Source organism: Metopolophium dirhodum, chromosome 3, assembly GCF_019925205.1.
Source record: "Metopolophium dirhodum isolate CAU chromosome 3, ASM1992520v1, whole genome shotgun sequence".
Taxonomy (NCBI): domain Eukaryota; kingdom Metazoa; phylum Arthropoda; class Insecta; order Hemiptera; family Aphididae; genus Metopolophium; species Metopolophium dirhodum.
Window position 1 is genome coordinate 9,203,716 of NC_083562.1, and position 23,849 is coordinate 9,227,564.

At 27.6% G+C, this 23,849-nt stretch overlaps 1 protein-coding gene across 1 annotated transcript; it reads left to right on the top strand.

Annotated features, from left to right (window-relative positions):
* Nucleotides 1-903: 903 nt before the first annotated feature.
* Nucleotides 904-18,821, top strand: LOC132941592 (GILT-like protein 1). Its single transcript, XM_061009712.1, has 5 exons — nt 904-1,412; nt 17,025-17,165; nt 17,287-17,469; nt 17,895-18,044; nt 18,126-18,821. The coding sequence occupies exons 1-5, from the start codon at nt 906-908 to the stop codon at nt 18,297-18,299; spliced, it is 1,155 nt and encodes a 384-aa protein (XP_060865695.1). The 5' UTR covers nt 904-905; the 3' UTR covers nt 18,300-18,821.
* Nucleotides 18,822-23,849: the final 5,028 nt, after the last annotated feature.

A 23,849-nucleotide genomic window follows, 5' to 3' on the forward strand; every position in this document is an offset into this window, starting at 1 on the left:
AAAAAAGTAACAGTAAATGTGAGAAATTTTCACCAAATATTTATATTAACATTATCTAAGCATAGAGTAATTTTCAAAATAATTTGGCTCTTTTGTGTTATTTGTAGATATTGAAAATTTTTTTCTGTAAACGTTAATACAATTTTTTATCATAGCATAACATTAAATCTATTCTTAACATAATACATAACAAGGATACCTACTAATATAAATGTATGCAATGATGATTATAATTAGGCATTAGGTAGGTAATAAATAATAAGACAATAAGATAGGATAAGATAACACTAAATAAAATTAATCAACAGAGCGAATTAAAATCAAATTGAGTTATTACTCATATTATAGAGTATAGTAGGTAGTAGGTACAAGCCACCAGATACCTACCTAATATGTTAAACTTCATTTAACATTATAGCGAACTATTTACCTCATAATTCGTAAGTAACTGCAATTTACGATAACTCGTGATAAATAATAACATAATACCATTGATTATAAATACTGTTAATGATAATACTGTTATAGTGTTATGGTGTTATTGTAATAATTATTATTTAGCAATTTAAAATTAATATTTCTATACATATGGAAGGTGTTTTAAAACCGACAAACACTCAGTAATAGCTTAGGGAAATCAATAATATTACATCATTAATAATATTATGATCTGAATAGAAACGAAACGTGATTGTATAAAATTGAAATTGAAATTAGGTGGTAGGTACCCATTTCCTATTACCTATAGACGTTTTACAGTTTTGGGCCCGAATGATGGCAGTTTGTACCGGTTCTGGTCACCAGACGTCGCGCCGTCGCGGCGGCGGCGGCCTATGTTTCCCCCACCGGCCGATGCGATCCGAAAAGCGCGGCGCACCACCGACCGCCACCGTATAATATGCCGTATGCCCGGTGGCCGGCTTTCACATTTTGCAGCCAGACGCCGGTTTTCGAGGCACGCACCAACACAGCGGATACCAAAATCATTCTTATTTGTTGTCATCTTCGTCGTCGTACGATTCGCCTTCAAGTGGATTTCCTCTTCTCAGCGGACATTATATTATACCTACAGTTTGGTAAATAAATTCACGTTCATTAATTTTGAACTGCACAGGACGTTCTGCGTTATTAATTGGAAGAAAATGGAAAGCCGGGCAAGGAATGCGTTCGTACTGCTGACAATTGTATTTGCTTTCGCGTTGCAATGTGTTTCGGCTGCAGATGTGAGCACCCCTATTGTCAACCCGCCAGCACCCAACAACTCTGCATCCGGACTCTCTGCGGCCGTCACCCCTGCGCCCGTCAACCCTGCAGCCAGCCCTGCAGCCAGCCCTGCACCCGTCGGTGTATTGCCACCGTCAGAAGACATCGCCAAGACCGAATCAGCTCCGTTGACAAATAACAACGTCTCGGTAAGTAAACGTAACGATTTTGGAAAAAAAAATAAGTACACAAATCAGGATAGATTATAATTAATTACTATCGTTTTTATTACTATATGCATCACTATATCGATAATCGATAGAGTCGCTTGTAGGTATATTATTATTATTACACTCATCGTGTAAAAAATGTATTCAGTCATTATTCGTTAAAAATAGTGGAAGCCGGTGTTTCTAATATTTTGTACTTTGGTCTTTGAGTTCACATCGGCGGGTCTTTTTATAGTGCTGTAGGACGCGAGTTCAGCGGGAAAGATATTTGTCCGTTCAATGGATAGATATAATATATAGATATAATATAATATACTAATAATAATAATGATATCGTAAAACATTATCGAAGGTTGTTGAATAACAGTTGAGAACCAGGAAAATTGGACCGGTTTTCAATTTCGATAATTCACCTGGAAATAATACACAGGCGAAACAAATGGTGGTTTCATAAAAGAAATAAACCGAAATTCTGTGATAGGTTATGTAATATTAAACCATTTAACGCTGTTTTGGAGATAATAATATTAAATATTGATTGTATTAGTAATATTTTAATTACCTATTCAAATTTAAAACCATGAACAATTTTGAATTTTAATTATAGCCCATAAATTCGAGTCTAAAATTGCTATTATTTTAATTATTATATTCATTTATTGTGATATCCAACTACTTAAATGTTTCTAGATCGAATTTCTGAATAAATAGGTAAATATTTGTATTATTTCCAAATTGCATTACCTACCTAAGTTTTAGACCATATGTTTACTCATATGTGTAAACTAACTTGGTAAATAATTTATAATGTAGGTACAATATTCTATATTCCTGTACCGAATATTTTTTTAAAAGTAACAAAAACAGCATGCAGGCAATCGTTTAATAATTTATAAAACATTTCATAAAACTAATAATTATTAATCTATATCTACCTAAATGTTTTTAAAAAATGCAAAATATTAAATGCATTTATAACAGTTTTAAGTAAGCTTTAAACTTGGTCATTGGACGTTCATAATCAGTCCTATTTTATACTTTTTATATTTTTTACATTTTATACTTTTATATAATCGTGATTAATGTTAATATAATTTGACACATGTACATAAACAGTATACTTGTATGCTGTATTACAATAATATAAAATTTAACTTTTTGCCTATGTACTAGAACTAACGTTAGTTTATAAATTAATATTTTATGTTATATTTGTTATAAGAATAATTTAAATATTGACATATATTGATATTAAACCATTGTTGGTTTAACAAATTGTTTCGAATCGGTTATTTCAACGTTATACGGACAACACCACGATTACTATTTGCATTATAAATTATTTAACTGAAGTAGGTGGAGGTCAAAGACTAAGTTTTTTACACTAAAATTGCAACGAAGTATTCATTATTATGATTTAATCGACAAAAACAATTTCTAATATCGTTTTAAATCATTTTTACATATAAATAGAAACTTCGATCTAAGTAGTCATTTTTAATAACGTTATTTTTTATAAAAAAATTTGTAGTTTCCCTTGGCATGGCGTAAAGAAAATGTATCCAAAGAAATAGAAACAATTTTTGATCACTAAACCCAATTAGTTTTTATTATAGTAGATACTAATTTTGAATCATTACTTTCTTCATTACTCTTCTTCATAGCACTATTTTATTTTATTAATATGCTTGCCCCAAAAAACTATATTCATTATATATGAGTATACTATCGTAAACTTATATTTCGCATCCATATTTTGTTTGTAAAACTGATTACTAAACTATTTTTGTTTCTTTAATTCAAATAAATTAAACCATAGTTTATGACGGACATCATTTTATTTTAAGTTAAATTATTTAAATATAAAATATGAGATATAATTAATAAATGCATCTCACATTCATTGTCAAGCGTGCTTTAGTCATTATTTGTAACATTATTTTATATACGTCCTGTAAATAAATAATATGATTATTAAAAATACGAAAACCAATTATATACATATCATATTGGACCAATTAAAATAATATAGTTTTAACATATATTTTTCATATCTTCAGTCATTAAATTCTCTAGTGACATTTAGTATTGGTTTGGTTTTCAGTAATTATAATAACAATTCTTTAATACAATTGACATTGAAATAATCTTTGAATAATTAAATAATATATTATTATAATATACTCATTTGATTATCAGAGCTTATAATATTATGCTCTACTATGTAGCAACATTTAGATTCATTCAGTTGATGATTCACTGAATGTAAATACATGGTAACAAACTATAAACCATCTGTTTACACTGATTAAAAAAATTTTGTTTCATAAATCTGTTGGACTTACTAAATAACGAACAAAATTTAAAATTCTTAAATATATCTGGCCAAAAATAGCAAATAGTATTCTTCGAAAAATATTTGTTTTTACCGTACTTTGTTCTTTATTTAACTATTTTCTTGTAGTCCTGAAATAATATTGTCTTCCAAAGTTTTAAAACCAATTATTATACTTGTAGCTTATTGGTAGGTATATTACGTCTTAGAAACATCATACATAATAAAGGTTATTTAACATATTATAATTTATAAATACCGAATAGGGATTTACGCATTCTAAAATAAATGTTGAGGGAATTTTTATGGTGAATTAAATGATAATTATATTGTTGGTTCTACATTTAGCTTATATTGTACCTAATGTATTACATTTTCAGGTCTTAAAACATTGGAGTGAATTTTTTTTAATTTACCGTTATTGCATAGTTAAATAAAGACATAATATACTTTAAGGTACTTCGACTACATTATACATTATATTATATTGTAGTAGAATTTCTACCTCACCATAATAACTAATGCTATATGCCTGTATATATTAGTTATTACTATATTAGTTACTGAATATTTTTATCGCGACACTTAATCTTTATGATTAAGTCATTAGTCAATAAGTATTAATTATTATAGAATTTGTAATAGGTAGTCTAAACCTATTGTTTTGAAAGTCACCATACACCTTTACAGTTTTCAGTTACACATAGACATTAAACTTGTTGTAGAGAAAAATTAAATATTAACAGTTAGGTATACATAACTACATTTTAGTAATATAACTATTACTTATTTACACCAAAAGTAAGTTTATTTATTTTATGTTGGTAATTCAAATACACCATAGTAAATACTTGATCCAAGTGATGTTTGTTGAAATCGAACAAAATAATAATGATAAATTGAGCTGTGTTGTCATTAACACATTGAGTGTCTCGTAGCAAGTTATGCGCGTTGCCCATGTAGCCTTTTGTAGGCTGTATCAAGATTATTTTCGTAGTTCATTACAAAAGAGTATTATAATACATTTTTGTTAATAATTAAATGACGAAAGCAAAATAGTATTATTATACTATTTATACCATGTTAATAACATTGTAGCAGATTTATACCACGTTCACATTCATATTATAGCCCAGTGGTTTTCAAAATGGGTGCCGTGGTCTTCTGAAAATTTTCAACTATTGTCCAAGAATAAAATTATAAAAATATAATTAATAAACAATTGTTAGCCAATCAAGTACATATTTCTAAATAATTGTATATAATTATAATTCAAAACAATTTTGTTCATTTAATTATTTAGTGCAAAAAGAAAAAAGGTCAGTGTGCAGTGAACATTTTTTGAGGAGCATAGTGTGCCGTGTAATAAAAGTTTGAAAACCACTGTTATAGGCTATAGCTAATATTGTGTACCGTCATTGGTCGTCGTCGACGATAAACAATTTTCCAAGGTACCGTTGATTATAAATACTATAGTAGTATTTATAATCAATGGGGGTACTGATTAATTTTTCTTATAATTAAATTAAGAATATAAAATATGTTTGAGTATTTCTAGCCAATAACATTGAGTAAGCTAGGTATGTATAATATTGCTTCTGTTTTGATTTTCATCGATAATAATCCGTTTCCTAAGAAAACTACACGTCCACACAGGTCTTAATTTGTGTACTATTGGGACAATGTTATTATGATTATTAATAAATAAAGTGATATTCAAAATAAATAACTTGTGGGGCCCGGTGCGACCGAACTGCTTGCCCACCCTCTCCCTAGTGCCGGCACTGTCTCGTACTTATTATATGCCATTATTATAATATATTTTATTTATGTATCAATCTAAAATTAAACAAGTGGTTATTAGTTAAACAATAAAATGTATTTAACATTTTGCTTTAGAATATTACGAGTTAGTAGTTACCGTTTGATTATTAAAATCTAATGCTACCAATGTTCAACTTGTGTATAATAATATCAAGTTATATGTTTATTAAATTATAAATATAATAAATGTACATTGTTCAACAATAAAAATCCAGTTTAAAAATATTTACTGACTTGTGTTAAAATATGCACTCGTGTAATGAGTAAAATTCATTAACTTGATCGATACGATAGTAACCAACAGTATTTTGTAGCATACAACGAGAATGAGTACGCCGGTGTTAAATTTAAAATAAAACGCAAATGTACAGGTGTTGAAGAATGGCATCGCAGTTGTCATAGGTACTTATAATATTAATACTTGGCAAAATAATCGTTATACATACGTATTCAATACATATTAGGTATATTGTCTCTATATCTATATTAAAGCTAAAACTCGGGTAAAAAATCATAATTTGTTATTTTCTCCACTATGACTTTTTTCCTATTAAACAGCATATTACATATTTTTTTTGTACTTCAAAACCCAAATTTTTGGTCTAGATAAAATGTAGCTTGATTTTTCTAGTGGTTTCTTTTATACGCGAATATTCTGAAATTTATTTTCCTCATATTAATTATATATTAACTTAATTAATTTAGTCAATATTATTATGTTTCCCAAATAGATCAGAATTTATATACGTTTCAACATTTGACCCAATTGCCTAATAAATACATTTACAATTTAAATTTTACAAATGGAAATACATTTTTAATAATTTCATACACATTAGTACAATACCATCAACGTAATCGATATCTTTTGTCACCTGTCAACTTTTGTGATGACATTTGAAACTCCGTACAAAAGACATACATGCAGACAATGAATGGGCATGTGTATATTATATATTATATACAATATACTTCTACCTAAATATAATATATATTATATGGGTACGTGTATAGTAAACATACTTTTTTAACTTTAATAGCATTTTCATAATATAAGGTCATACTGTCATACAGTTTTAAAGTAGATTGGTAAACAATCTTAGAAATAATTTGGCGAACAAGCACGTGTCGTAACTGACCATCGTTATTTCCGAAAAAACTACCACGCAATTCGTTTCATAAGTTTTGTTACCCAATACTTGTCAATTTTTGACACACTTGTTTATGCAAAATAATCTCCTTAAACATCGTTACTTGTAGTACCTTTCTTGGTCAAGGTTATATTTTATTAAAAAAGTTCAAAACAAATCATTATTTTTAAAGTTTATTACAAATAGAAGAATTTATTACATTAATACATTTAAGTATTTTTATATTTCACGACGAAGTAGTTCTACGAAGAGGTATCTTCACTCTGTACTTCTTACCATTATTGTATATAATATTATCTATTAATTAATCTTATGGTTCAATATATGTGACAAATATAGCTTAAATAAAAAAATATTTTACACTTTATTATTATACTTACATAAATGATAATAGTTAACAGTTATATTAGTTATTTATTTTTTGAATTTAGATTAAATTGAAACTAGAATATTAATAAAAAAAAAATTAGTTCCCTTATGATATGAATGTCAAAGTTGTATTTCTTGATATTAGTGCATTGAATATTGATATCACTGACGAGATTACGAGATTAAAATTATTTTGTTACATAGTTGAAATTAAAATATTTTATTCGGATATGCATTTGAATGTTACAAAATATATTGAAATAGTCTAGATTAGAGAACATAGATATTAATTATTATTTATTAATACATACATATTAACTTGAATTTAAATATTATTAACTACTACTAGACTCTGGTCTTTATTATAAATCATCTTAATTCAATTTATCTTCGTAGACACTCTTCACAGGCAGACAGACTGGGCATAATATTATTAACCATTGAAGTGAAAACGCATATTACTCCTTTGGGATATTTTCAATTTTGTTTACAAAAAAATTGTAAATCCCTGTAAGGAGGAAAGGAATAGCATAACATGTCAAATTGCCTCAGGTTCACCTGCGATGAGACTGTGCCCCGGCCAGTTTTCGATCGTAAAACCTGAACGCGGCTTGCACCGACAGTATAATAATAATAATAATAATAATATATTGACGACGATCGGCGGGGCACAACGCACCGGGCAGATAGAGTAATTACGTTGGTCTCCCCCAAGGTTATATCTCTCGAATACACGCAGAACTCTCGAAAAGAAAAGATGTGGTATCATTTTTATATATATTCATTTATTGTGTTCAAGTGCAAGTTTCATTACATAATATAGTATTTTAATACTTTTAGTTTTTCAAAACCTATAATAATTGAATTGGTAATTTTTTTCTCAAGGTATTAATTTAGACTATTAAAAACCATAAAATAATAAGTACCTATACTAAGTCTAATGAGAAACCTAGATTGTTATTTGTTGTCATTTTACTTATTATTATTATGTATACCACCCATCTAATTATCATTGTGAAAAATAATTGTACAATTTCACAAGTTCTTGAGGTTCTTTTAATTGTATAATGTACATATAAATGTATACATTTATATTTATATTATCAGCCTTGTTTTGTTTTTGACTCCGGGAGAAAGATTATAATAGATGTGGTATGCCATAAATCTGTTTCTGGTTACTAATCAATTATATTATAGCAGCTTATAATTTACTGACGTTATATTTGAGATAAAATTGTTCAAGAGACCGTATATTGTACAAACATATTATTTATCATTATTGAACTGATATATAGTCATATTTTATCGCCTACAGTGTATTATATTATATTTACACTTATGAACCTACAGGGTACAGGCTGGATAAAATTTTCTATGAAATAGTTTGATACCATTCCTTAAGCTCTCAAATGTCTCGAAAATACGGTACTGTTTAAATGCACGTGTATAAACAGAATTAGACTGTTAGTTGTTACAAGTCAGCTGGAATGTTCCCATCACATCGGAATCCTCTGTTTTCCCTATGTAATTAACACCATTGTACATGTTTTTGAATACATTGTTTTTTTTAAACTATTTCTATTTAATGAGAAACACACGCACATTGCTACTTATGAATATGTTAAAAACCGTTTAAGTCAATGTACTCCGAAGATATAAAAGATTTTCTACCTGTTGGTAGGTACCCATTGATATTTGGTTTACCTACAAAGTAATATAATCTACAAGAAACACGTTATTACGTTCTTGTGGCGTAAGGGGTTTTGCATAATATTCAGTTTACTACGATATACTATATTACCTACTTATATTTTAGTTCTATACGTTTACAGATAGGTACTTCAAAGTAAAAAGATTTAATGTTTTTCACGTTAACAATATGATATTCAACTGATTATCCTAAGCTTATATATTATTATTATTTTCTAATTTTGGATTCTGAGCGCCAATTGCATTGATTGGTTTTACAGTGATGTGTTTTTTTCTTTTATATCATATATATATATATTATATATATATCTATTTGTTTGTGTCTCTCATCACATTTTGGCATAGGCGCAAATAGGGAGGGAGGGGAGGGTGGGTTTGGTTTTTTCAATCTTATTAAAGTAGGCCCTAAAATCTCAAACGCTATTTGAACCTCCAGCCTAAGGGAGTAGAAAAATACTTCTATAAAATATTTTTAATTTTGAGAGCGGTCTCTGGTAAAAAATATAATCTATGTCGATAGGTTTAAAATAGGCACCCAGTATTTTTCAAAATAATCAGGATAAACTATAAAAGACAAGACAGAAATATTTACGCAAAACCAGTTTTTGGCAATATAGGTTTTGTTTTTTGTTATGATTTTAAAATGAAGAACTGTAGATTGCAGAGAATTTAAATTATTATTATATTTATATTAGCATTTTATGGACATGACTTTGTTTTATAAATATGTTAAGCTACTTCTAGAAATTTACATTTTTGAATTTTTTTTTCTATAAATAATGACAAAAAATATTATTTTCGGTCAAAAAGTTTAAATTGAATACAAGGTTCCTCCCACAGCAACCTAAATATATCGAAAATACACTTTCACAAATGAATACCAAACCATAATTTCTCGCATGGTACTTATGTAGGTATAAGAAAGAATTTGATTGAAAATTATCCTTCTTGTTTTCATTTAAACCTAGAAGTTCGCATATTATTTTCATTTTTATCCACGCCTACCTATTATTATTCATGATGCCAATGTTTCTTTGAACATATTATCCCTTTGACCAGGATTCCCTATAATCCACCATTCACTCTTCAATATAATATAACGGCTAATTTGATCATTCGAGACATAAGTACACATGCACAACTTCACGGGTAGATATATGTGTATTGTAATTCTCATCATGACCCAAATGGACGTACGATTTCTCTGTCATCTTAGATAATTTACATTTGAAAACGATATAAAAAAAGTTATAATTTATGATTATGTCATAATATTATATTATATGGGCTGTAATAGTGTATATTATAATGGTAACCTATTAAAATATAGTCTATGTTATTATTTTTATTATTCCTTGAATCATAATTCTTAATACTGTTTTAAAGTATCCCATTGATTTTTTTTTATAGTTATTATTTAAAACTGACTTCTGACACTGTAATATTTGTCATGATTATCTCCATACGGTTCTAGTGACTGTAAAGAGTTTTTGTGATACATAATATGCCAGTCAAAATAACCACTGTCACAAATATACTACCATATGGTAGAAGATAAGAGTTAAGGTTTTTTTTTATTTGTTACAACGAACCCATCATTACAGGATAACAGAAATCGCTTCGTGCACTAAAACATCAAATGTAGATTTATTTGTTTGACAATTAAATTTTGTTTGTTTCCTTCCTAATATTATGAAATTTTTTTAAAATATGAGCTGAAATGGTATTAAGAGAACGTTAATAATTTACAAATATTATATATTTATTTAGTAGTAATTTTATACAATTGCAGTTTGTAAAGATTAGTTATTATGATATTATGTTAAAATCGTTCTTGCAAAAACTGTATTTATTGACATACAGAGATTCTTATAAACTGAAAATAGTAATAACTAAAAGAATATTTATTTTTTCAAGTTAAAACGTGGTTGGGTACATATTACATAAAATTATACAAACGATGGATGTATTGATTTTACAATAATGTGTTTTTTTAAAAAAAAATTTTTGTGTTTGTCATCACATTTTAGGACAGTAAAAGTGCTTGGATTTTCTTCAACAGTATCTTTTCTGACAGGAAAGTGAATCTAGTTGGTACTTTGGGGGGGGGGGGGGGACAAAAGTAAAATTTTCTAGTAGTTTTCAAAAGCGCCGCACTTTCTATACACCATAACATTTTCCAAATATTTTGAGATATTTACGGACATTTTCAGTTTTCATTTTTTTTAGTTTTTATTTCTATAGATATCAATAAAATTTTATTTGTTGGTTAAAAAAACTTAAAAATTTAATAGAAGGCTCCTAGTATATTGTTTCAAAGGCAGATAAAAAAAAATTAAAATCCGTCGCCACAATTTTTTTTATAAACATCTAAAGTTCAAATATTAACAAAATACGTAAAAATGACAAAAATTTGCAAATTATTATGAGTTAGAAATTCATAAAAAATTTTCTTTTTAAATCTAAGATTTGAAAATGTAATACAAGATTCCTTATAAGTTTGTCTACCTTTATCAAAAAAAAAAATGTCTGCAAGAAAATCAAATTAAATTTTTATGAGTGTTTGAAATTCATATTTTTACAACATTTGATATTCACTCGATTTCTCATGTAATTAAGATTTTGTTGTAATTAAAAAACGAATAACTGTAGAATGTAGATACTTGAAAATTTCACTGTATGTTTATATTTGCATTTTCTATACACGATAATATTTTGAAAATAATTTGACTCTTTTTGAACTATTTACGAACAATTTAAAATTTCAATTTTTTTAGTTTTTTTTCTATAAATTATATAAAATTGTATTTGTTGGGTAATAAAGCGTAAAAATGTAATGCATAGCTCCTGATATATTGTTACAAAGTTGAAAAATATTAAAAATACATGGACACAATTTTTTTTGATAAGCATTTAAAGTTCAAATTTTGTAAAAAATTATCAAATTTAAATTTAATAATTATTTTGTAGTTAATAATTTATAAAATGTTCAACTTTTATAGCTAATAGGATTGAAAATTTAAAACAAGGCTCCACGTAAATAGGTTTTATATAAATTACTTTATTCACAATAATATCATCAAATAATATACTATTGGTAATATCATAGGCTGACTGACCGTTTTCGCTCATAATCGTTTTTCTTATACAATGATATTATATCATTGAATTCAACCATCCATTACAGTGACCCACTTGTAACCTACTGTACAGCAGAGTGACATCCACTTAGCCACCTTTTTTTATTCTTTAATATAATATTCTGTACGATAAATAGTTTAATTACTACTAGTAGTTTTTACTGTTTTCTGTTGGATAAAGAAAACCATTATTATTTTATTAATATAATATTGTTTTTTTTTTTATTGTTGCATTGCCGGAGCAATCGCTATCGCGTCACATCACCATTGTAATTTTGTGTAATATCTAGTATAGATGATAATGTTTTAACTTGAATACTTGTTTAATACGTTTTCATTATTTCATGGGTTGTTAATATTACGTATTACGATTACCTATTGAAAATTGTATAGTAATAATTGTAGTTATTCATATAGTATTTATACGACCAGCGGCTGCTAACATATCGTATTATCGTAGAAACACTTGCGCGTAGTTATGATAAAAATTACAATTGACAGACAATATTTACTCAGTAATGTGTCCATGCAAAATCAACGTGTTTACTTTTTTAGTTCGACATGCCATAACAGTACATCAATATTTTACTGTAAAGTTTCCATTTGTAAAACCTATTTTACACACCTATAAATTATAATAGTTTAATTTAAATTGAAAATTTAACAATAACAAAATAATAATAAGTACCTAGTTATATTTTAATTTAAATAAATTATATTATTGTAATCTTATATGCCGTGTTGTGTTGCGTGAATGTTAAATAAGAATTTAATGAACGTTTAACATAATAACATATTACATTTTTATAAATCCTCAAATGCTCATACATAACAGTTTTTAAATATGCAGGTAGTTTATTAAGGAAATAAATATTTTTAATATGCTCGTATAATAATTGAATATTTTTGGATTAGTTAAATAATCGCTATGAATATATTATTATAAATTAAATACGTATAAAGTATATAATATTTCTTCATTGCATTTGTAAAATAAAAATGTACTTGTAAAACATTATAATAATATATTATTATATACTTGGAGATCGTTTTTATTTCTAACGGAAATATGAGAGTGAGTTGTAAAGAATTACGTTTTCTTTGTCACATTATAATATACGTTATTTCAAAATGTTGTGTTTGTATACGTTCAACGTTGTGGCGGTAACGGAGTAGCTTGTTTCGAATTCGAGTCTGTTTCGTATAAAGGGCCACGGGGTTCTCGTTACTAGCCACGGGAAAGGGGGTGTGCCAGAGTCGAGCCGCCGTGACAATACGGCGGTGTGAGGAGGGGGTAACTGGGTTTGTGTGTTGAGCGAGAAGGGGTTGAAGTGGAGTGGACCGGAATGGGTTGTAATGTGTAGAGAGACGGAGAGAGATTTCGCACGCGAATAATAAAATGGTCCAGACGGCGTGCGGGCCCTCCGCTCCACTATAATATATATAATAAATATACCTATATACATATTACCCACCGACCAGTCTGTGCAGCCCCGCAGACAGGTCTACGGGGCGTGCGGCCGATTATATGTATGCGGTGTGAGGGGGAAAAAACTTAACCGAGACCGACCCACCCACCCACCCACTTCCGTCCATCATCGCCCGCCGTGGACCATTCTACCCTTCATCACCCCACGCCCCTCTCCTGTCGCGCGTAACTACGTTCACCCTATTGAATTTCTATACAGAGGTAAACGAACAAAACGAGAGCTGCGTGCATATACAACATATGTATAATATTATATGTATGTATAAGGTCTCTCCGCGCGGGTAGACTGTCGAGCGGGGTGTTGTAGATGGGAGGGGTAGTCGTATAGTACGTCGGGTATGGGAATTCCAAAAGCGCGTCTGGCCCACCGATGTCTTTTATCCACGCCACTTACTATTATCGTCAGTTAAATCGTGTGTGCCTATATTATATCCTGGAATTATGCCCTACCTATACATTAGACGGGATGCCAATCGTATCAAATCGTATAATATTGTCGTTGTTTTATTATACTTGCAGGTATTATTGTTATTTCGATTCATCGTGATACCATCACGTCTTGTAATATAGGATATACTTAATATTAAGATGACCGATATTTGCGTTATTATATGTAGGTAGGTTCTTATAATATAGTATATAGGATAATACAAAGATAGTTTTAGGCACATTATGCCCAACCATTAAATCCAACCTAGTGAATTCCTTGACCGAAGATTCAATCTAAGATAGCGTGGTGGCTAATAAAAGCATTTACGACGCCCCGAAAAAAATAAAAATTGTCAAATATATTTAATATGTTATACTACATCTGTAGTTGTACAAAATTACAAAACCCTACGGGATACTCCAGACACCCAGCGGGTGTTGGCCACCGATTAAAACCACACTTGGTGACATTTATTTAAACATTTTCGACTCGTGGTTATCCAGTTTTACCTTCGCATTGAGAAAATGTCAAGAAAATTGAAGAATGTAATTTGTTATAGGTATGCATTGCATAGTACCAACTGCACTTGATTTTCGCTGGTGCTAGGCTAAACAGTATAATAATGTACAACACGTAAACACATCTACTAGTATTGTTTATCTTATATTATAATAACTAATAAGTAATAAATCGTATGTAAAAAATATTATATAAACTTGTATATTTTTTGTTATTATTAACAGACACAGTATAATATAATATCCAGACATATTTTATCACTCATTGCAAACATAAATATCGTGACTGCACGAGGCCCCTTCAGCGCAAGATCCTGGGTGTGTGTCCATGTATGATACAGCATCGGCCCTGCCCTTGATCTCGTCAAACCTTGTATTTTCAAATAAATGTACCAATGTTTAATTTTATTATAGACAAGTAAAACGCGTTTCCCTCTATTTGTAAAGGTGTTCCATTACGCATGAAGTGCGGCATTTATGGAGGGGAATAGGGGCCATGTCACCTAAACATCATAAACTACCTATAATTAATAATTTCTTGATAGTCTTACAAGTTGTGCTATCACAAGCGGTCAGTGGTCAAACTGATTGATTGACGTCCTGTGATGTTGTTGATAATACAGTATAGGCCTAAGTGGGTAAATATTTAAAGGTAGCATTTTTAGACCAATAGGATTCCCCCTCCCCTTCCCCCTAAAAGACGTATCAAAACCGCTACCGGTGAAGGGCGATAACTCCTTAAGCATATAAACGTGTATGTCGCGCAAAACTACCCGTATAGGTTAACTAACCTAACCTGTGTTATTATAGGTGCGACAAACGACCGACACCGATTCGTGCAAAGTATAATTTATTATACACTTTTTTAAACAAATTTCATTAAACTAGGTCATTAAAATAAAAACTTTTATTAATAGAATTGGTGACATATAACAAACTATAACCATTATTTATTAAAATAATCAATTACAAGTAAACTTTTCACCTACTTTAATGAACTCGTTGCATTGTACATTTTATAAATTAAATTAATATTAAGAAATAAATATTTTTAAGCTTAGTCATTATACTAATTGTGTTATAAAAATGTGTAAGATATAAAATTATCACGAAACAATAAATGGTTATTTGAAATATGATTTACCTACAAGATAAATGCTACTGCCATGCCATAATTTTGTATTGGACTCATATGTTTGAACAGTCCAGTACATTGAACTTTTTTTCATTGTGATATGGAACAATGAAAAATATGCTATTCCAAAAATAATTCTACGATTTTCGAGCTCAATAGACTGGGAGTAAATAATGGTGTAATCGAGTGAAGATTGGATTGTAATCGTATTAATTGAACAAAACCTTTATTATCCGATAACTCCTCTATACATTTTAATGTAGGTAGTATATAAATATACCTATACATAAATAGGTACCTATATAATCAACCTTCCTACACATACGACACACAGTTTTTTAGCTACAACATTCCACCCGTAACGTTTTGTGTAGGTACCTATTTACTGTTTAAAGTTGCAAAGCAGCAAAATTGAAATGAATAGAGGATAATTATTATTATAGTCTAGATGTAATACGATACATCGTCATCACTATGTCGGTAAATAAGTGTTAGAACATCAAGAAACGTGGTTTATATTCCATATTTGTAATTTGTTGATGTTATAATATATATATATATTATATATATAAAAAAATGATTTGATTCGAATACAATTGGCCGAATGTTATAATATTACAGAATTATATTTTTTGTAAGAGAGTTCCGTCATCCGATTGTTCCTATCTTAATTCATATTTTATAATACTAAATAAACAATAAAAACAAAACAAAATAGAGTAAAAAATATATTTATATAATATCTAACCGTATTATGTTTTTATATTGTGTTCTTAATATTACCGCGGGTAATTACCATGTTTTCGTGTTAAATACCGACAGAGTTAATTTGTTTTCTGGTGCACAATAGACACGCATTTGGCGCACTTGTTTACGATGATCATTGTTTTAAAATAAAGCCGCGCGTATTCGTGTTGGAAATTTTAACCAGTAACAACACGTACAATATTTTAATATTTTTTAATAAATTAAAAATCCCATCATAGCTACTGCTTGAATTATTATTGAATGTATGATGTAACATTAAAGTTTTGGGGATAAAGAAAATATAATTTATTATAATGTTAAAACTTATAACTTGTAACAATTAAACAAGTATTATTTTATAGTTTAATCGAGGCAACGGATATTATCAATCTTTTTTTTTGTTAGGAGAAATATACGAAGAAAGTCTAAGTATATGCTATAGGTGGCATTTGCAAATATAACGAAAAGTTAATAATATTAATATTGTATTAAGCAGTAATTATTATTCATTATTTTTTTTATTATGTACCAAACTATACATACATTAACCCAAAACACAATTGTGATAAATTAAATTCAGTTTGTTTAACCGCTAGTTTTAGGCTACACCTAATAATTAACAATGTTTGATTAGATGACAAAGTTATAGGCAACATTAAACATCTATTGATTGTTGTATACGTATTATTATTTTTTATTTTGTTATTTTATTATAATATAATTTACTTAAATTTTTATTGCAGAAACATATTGTGGAAATAGAAGTATACTATGAAGCGTTATGCGGGGACAGTGTTCAGTTTGTCTCAAACCAGTTACTACCTACATTTAATAAACTAAGCAAGTTTATCAATGTGACATTTATTCCTTTTGCTCAAGGAAATGTAAGTTAAAAAAAAATCAGTAACTAGTTTATTAATTTATATTCTCTTTTATAGTGCCACGGACTGCTGTATTAATCTAATTGTTGTTTATATAATACAATATTATTGTTATTGTTTCCAGATCTCCACTAACACTGACAACTCTTTAAATTTAACATGTAGGCGTAGTGGAGAGTGTGATGCTGATAAAGTACATGCTTGTGGTATTCATAAAATCAAAGACAGCGAACAGCTAATCAAGTTTGTGAATTGTTCTCTGACTGAAGGATTCAATAATTCAAAAAAAATTGTACCAATCGACGTGGTATATGCATTTATATAATTAAATAATTGGTTTTTAATGATTCATAATTTTATTATTCTTTATTTTAAGTAGTTTAAAATTGTATTTTATTTCTAAGAACATAGTTTAAAATTTCAATAGTAATTACCCACCTATTTTAAAATACATCGTTTTTTTAAAAAATGCAGTTAACACTGCTAAGTGCAAACTCATTAGTACTAATATTTATTTAATATCTGATATCTATATCAAAACCGCTTAATAATGTGTACATGTTTTTTTGTATCAAATTTTTTAAGCAGTACTAAAAAAGTTATAGTTTAACTAAGTAATATTGTTCTGTGTTCTCTCTCATCGAAATATTTGTATATTTGAAAAAATGAAACCAATTTGTTTAACTGTATTACTTATTAGATATTAACTCAACTATTTAAAAAATGTTATAGTGTGGAAAAAACAGTAACATTGATAGTGCTGTCATTACTGATATTATTAATTGCGCCAATAATACAGAATCTAATCCATGGTTGCAAGAATATATGAAGAAGTCTTCTGCTGCTCATGTGATATCTGTACCCAAAGTTATAATCAACAAGGTAAATTTAAATTTATAACAATTATATACAGTTATTACAATTTCTACTATTGTCTCTAATGTGGTTTATTTAATGAACAAGAATTCTACTGAAGACTTCGCATCAACAGTACCTTTCATGAATGCGGTATGTAAACAAATTCCTGTTGAATTGCAACCTGAAGATTGCAAGACTATTCCTAGTGGATCAGATACACTTGTCGTTGGAGTACTACCAATACTCATTGGTGCTTTCTATTTCATAAAAATGATCTAAGTCTTAATATATGTAAGGATTACAATATTTTAAGTTTATATTTTAAATTAACTATTCATCTCATAATCTGTTAGTTCTGTAAGTACCTTTTTTTATTACCTATTATTACTCATTTGCCTACCATATCTAGTGTTGCCACACCTTTATATAATTATGATTAAAAATGTTTGATTGTATTCATTTGTCTTTAGACTTAAATAGTAGTACATTGTAAGTGGTAGAACTATTAGAAACACGTCATGATTTGTAACGGACATTTAATTATATAAAACGACTTTAAACAAAAATATTATGTACTTTTTTTTTATCTGATTTTTAAATAAAATGCTTTTGAGTAGTAGAAATATCTATGTAATATCCGTAATATTTGTAAACATTTCTATAAGATTCTAAATTATTATTAGTTAAATTATTATTCATTTATTATATTTTTAATCATTATATGTGAAATATTTATTTATTTTTTATTAAGTGTACACACAAATCAATGAAAACCAATTAAATGCCATATAAATTAAAAAATGCGCTTTCTTTTTATTGACCTCTTAAACAAGTGTAAATAGGCAAAGCTGGGACATGAAAACAAAATAAACTGAAATAGTGAAATATAATAAAATTAAAAACAAAATAAATTAACTTAACTTACTTCTTAAAATGAAATAATAATTCGTTGATTTCATGTTAATTAAAAAAGAAACTTTTAGTAATTTAAAAAGTTAAAATAAAATTAACTTTTTAACTTAACTTTAACTTTTTAACTCGTTAATGCCCAGCCTTGTAAATAGGTACCTGCAAATGTGTCATTTTTAAGAAGTTATGTTTAGGCAATTATTTCGTTCCTGCGATTACTGATCGTCTTTGTGTGTGTAGTAAATGATCATTAATGTGTACTCCCCTACCATCACTCGCGATCCACATCAATAATTTACAATTCATTGTTATGGTCGTACGCACGCACATGCACAAGTCATTTAAAGTCTAGAAAACCAATTTATGGATGTGAAATAGCCGTCGTACTGATAAAAATTAAGGTACGATTAGTGGTTCGATTTAGAAAATGTAAAGATATTTGTGTTGGTAAACAAGTTTACTTTGCATCGTTCGGAGCACTTTTCAACTTTTGAAAATTCTTGACGAGAAGAAATATTTTACATTTTATAAATTTATAAATTTTTAATATTGAATATATTAAAAAATATCTAAAATATAAAAATTATGCTCCGACTGATGCAAAGTAAACTTGTTGACCAATTAAAACATCTTTACATTTTTTAAATCGAACCACTAGAAGTAGTAGACTGTAATTTTTGTCAGTCGCTAAGGTTGTTTTGATGAAAAACTAATAGGGTTTACAGGAGCCTATTAACATTAAACCTAACAACAATTTTTTGTAATTATGTTAATTTGAGTTTAATAGTTATAAATTATTATAATCTATAGGTATTAGATTTTCTATTAAAATTTAATCAATAGCCAATGTCTACCAATCATTCACAATAATATGTTAATATTTAAATTCATACAGTTTGTGTGATTGCTTTAACTTTTATTATAACTAAATGTGTCAGTATACAGTTAAAACTAATAACTAAATTAGTGTAAATACAATTACCAGTTTATATTTTGACATCATTAAAAATAATGAAAATGAAATTACAAAAGATAAAAGCTACTGTGATTGTATATAAAGAATACAATATATAAAAATAGTTAAAATACTAAAAAAAAAAATTGTCAATTAGGTTGTATTTATATGAATTTAGGGCGTTTAAATTATATTTAATTAATTATTAGATGCATAAAATATTTGATAATTATTTTTTATTATTTTTATTTTATTATGTTTATTGTTTATATAACAAACTTCAAACTATTGCAATTTAAAAGAAAACTTAAATAACGGGAATTTATACACAAAATTAATTTTCAACAAAATCGATTTTTTTTTTGTGACAAACGAATAACTAGATATTTAAAATGTTCATAAAATGTTTACATTATCATTTACACATCGCATAATTTATAAATATTTTGAACAATTTATAGAAACTTGAAATTATTTTATTTTTATTTCTATAAATGTCGATAAAAAATTTTGCTGGGCTTAAAAACTTGAAACTGTAACCAAAAAATGTAAAAATATACATTAACACAATTTTTTTTAGAGATATGAAGTTAAAATTTGTCCAAAGTAAGATATTTTAACGAAGAATACCGATTTGTTGTAATTTAAAAGTAGATTATCTATTATTCCCGGGTACTTGAAACTTAACGTATGTTATTATATGACATCCTCAAATATAAGTTACTGTAATCGGATAAATGTATTCTATATTAATGTATAGTTGTATAGATTTAATTTTTTTTTCTTTTCTTTTGTAACAAATTGTCACATTGTGTTATCACAAATATGTAATGTTAATGTCAAAAAGGGCTAAGCCCGTATAACTATAGTAAAATAAAATCATTTACACATAATGTTCAAGATAAGACATGATTTTAATTATTTGTTTGTTACGTAACGATATTAATAGTTTTATAGTAATAATTTATACTAAGTGACGATGTAGTGATGTAGACTAATATTATACATAGTAGGAACCTAAAATAAAAGGTATCAGCACAGAGTGTATATATAGTCTGTCTAGTGTCTATGCGTATAGGTAATGCTTATAAGTGCGTTAATTATTATTTATTAAGGTCCCGCTATTTCATTTTTTATCAACATTTTGTACATAATATTATCTAGCATAGGTACTAATTTATATAACCTATACAGCATGATAGCAGTGTTAAATAGTTAGTACAGTACGCCGTCCATAGGGCAGGGCGAGCGGGGCTTTCGCCAGTTGAACAGGCCCCGCTTTTAAAGATACAATAAAAAAAAACAAGTTAATAAGCACAAAAGAAATTATCATTTATATATTTTTATTATACATTCAATTGTTGTAATTTTTTCTACTTATATTAATTGACGTCAGTCGTCAAATAAATATATCACATTTTAAACGAGTTAATATGATTAAAATTATGAAAATAATTATCTTTGAAGCTCTGTCCCAAAAAAGGCACTAACTTAGCTGTAATATTTATAGAAAAAAAATGCTGACTAACTAAAATTTATATTTATATTTTAATTTCAATTGACACATTTGCTTATTTAAGACGTAGGAAGATTAATTAATAATATATTAGATTTTGAGCGGTTGGAACAAAATTATTGATATTACAATGATGTGTGTTTTTTTTTCTGTTTAGTAAGCCACATTTTGGATAGTAAAAGTGCTCCGATTTTCGATATCAGCAGCTTTACTGATAGTCTTAGTGTTTATTAAATTTTTACGCTTTATTACCCAATAAATTTTATTTTATTATAATTTATAGAAAAAAAAAATAAAAAATTTGAAATTTGAAATTTTCTGTAAATAGCTCAAAACAAGTCAAAATATTTTGAAAATGTTATCAAGTATAGGAATTGATAAAATGAACATGTGGTACATTTACAGAGCCTACGGTTATTCGTTTTTGAATTGCAACAGAAATCGAGTGAATATCAAATGTTGTAAAAATATGAATTTCAACCGCTCATAAAAATTTAATTTGACTTTCTTGTAGACATTTTTTTTTTTGATAAAGGTAGACAAACTTAAGAGGAATCTTGTATTACATTTTCAAATCTTAGATTTAAATAAAAACATTTTTATGAATTTCTAACTTAATATTATAATTTGCACATTTTCGTGAATTTTACGTATTTTGTCAATATTTGAACTTTAAATGCTTATAAAATAAAATTGTGACCATGGATTTTTAATATTTTTTATCTGTCATTGAAATAATATATTAGGAGCCTTCTATTACATTTTCAAGCTTTTTTACCCAACAAATAAAATTTTATTGACATTCATAGAAAAAAAAAACTAATAAAATTGGAAACTGAAAATGTCCCTAAACAGTTCAAAACAAATCGTGTATAGAAAATGCAAATATAAACAACCATTGAAAATTTCATGTACGGTCATTTGTTTTAAAGTTACATCAATCGATTTTGTTTTTTTGGTGTAACTCAAAAATTAATAACTTTAGAACCTAGACATTTTCAAACACATATTTATATTGAGATTTTCCCTAAAACATTTTCTCCATATTTTGACTATTTTTGAGCTGGTTAGAGCCTTGAGAAATTTTTTCATTTTTCTATATTTTATAAAAATTATCCTCAATAAAATCTTTTTTATTTAGTAAAAAATCTTGAAAATGTAATGCTAGGTTTCTTATAATCTTTGTTAATGGAAGCTTAAAAATACATAGCCTCAATTATTTTTATATGCTTATAAAGTTCAAATTTTGACAAAATTCATCAAAATTTCGAAAATTTTCAAATATTTTTCATATTTTAGAAATTCATAAAAGTTTTTCTTTTCATAGCTAACATAAGACTTTTTAATAGAAGGTTTCCAACAAGTTTTTTACATCTATCAAACTGAAAAAGTTTATAGCAGAGAAATATTTGCGATCTTTGTTAATCTTTTTTTAACTATTAAATTTGATTATTTAAACAAATATGCTAGGCTGATACATCGTCTCAGCTCAGAATAATTTTTCGTATATAATGATTTATCAATGTAATAAATTCAAATATAACACATCCATTACAACGACATGCTTGACACCTACTGAACAGCAGAGCGGTACCCACTTGTCCACCTTTTTTTATATTGTATTAGGTACCTACCTACTAATTAATGTATAGACTTATTAATTTATCAATATTATTATATGAAGTTTAAATATATGACGTGTTTTGTTATTAATTTATTTACTTATTCATATTGTTGTAAGTACAAGGTACTATATTTTTAAGTATATTTGCGTGTTGTCCCCTTATACCTAGGTATATATGATTTATCATAATACCAAATTTATGCAACTGCCAACTGACGATAATTACATTTTAGGCCCCGCAATTTTACTCTGCCCTGGGCCCCATAAATCGTCAGTACGGCCCTGTCTGTACCTACCTCAAAAAATAGGCGAACATAATATTGAAGTGGGAATGCATATTGACGCAACTCCCAATATTTTCTCTACAGCGGAAATTATTGCAATTACTTACATATTATAAGTCATAAACTATATATAATTATTAGTCCATTCTATAACCAGAAATATTTGCTATTGTAATTTTGACTGTTGATTGTTAATACGTCCAACGAATATCCATTGATTATAATTTATATTTATAAATCAAGTAAGATGTAATACATAATATGTAAAATGTACGGCTCTTCTTAATTTTTATTTGTCATTAGGTACCTACTTATTATGCTTAACTATATGTAGTATTAGTATGATTAATTAATAATGTTTAATATAGTCAATATGTTTTGATTTACAGCGTATATCTGTTTTGAAATTTGAAATTACAGTGAGTTTATTCATTTCAACGTGTGACTATAGCGAATGGATCTAAATAATAGTTATGAATTGTTTGTTTTCCTGGAACCACATCTTATTTTTTTGTTTCGTTATACGTTTTATTTGTATACT

Bases quoted from the DNA above. Each gene is read 5' to 3' on its own strand.
- LOC132941592 (XM_061009712.1), top strand. From the start codon at position 906: ATGCCCGGTGGCCGGCTTTCACATTTTGCAGCCAGACGCCGGTTTTCG. The intron at 1,413-17,024 runs GTAAGTAAACGT...TTTTTATTGCAG, and splicing joins TGACAAATAACAACGTCTCG to AAACATATTGTGGAAATAGA. The intron at 17,166-17,286 runs GTAAGTTAAAAA...TATTGTTTCCAG, and splicing joins TTCCTTTTGCTCAAGGAAAT to ATCTCCACTAACACTGACAA.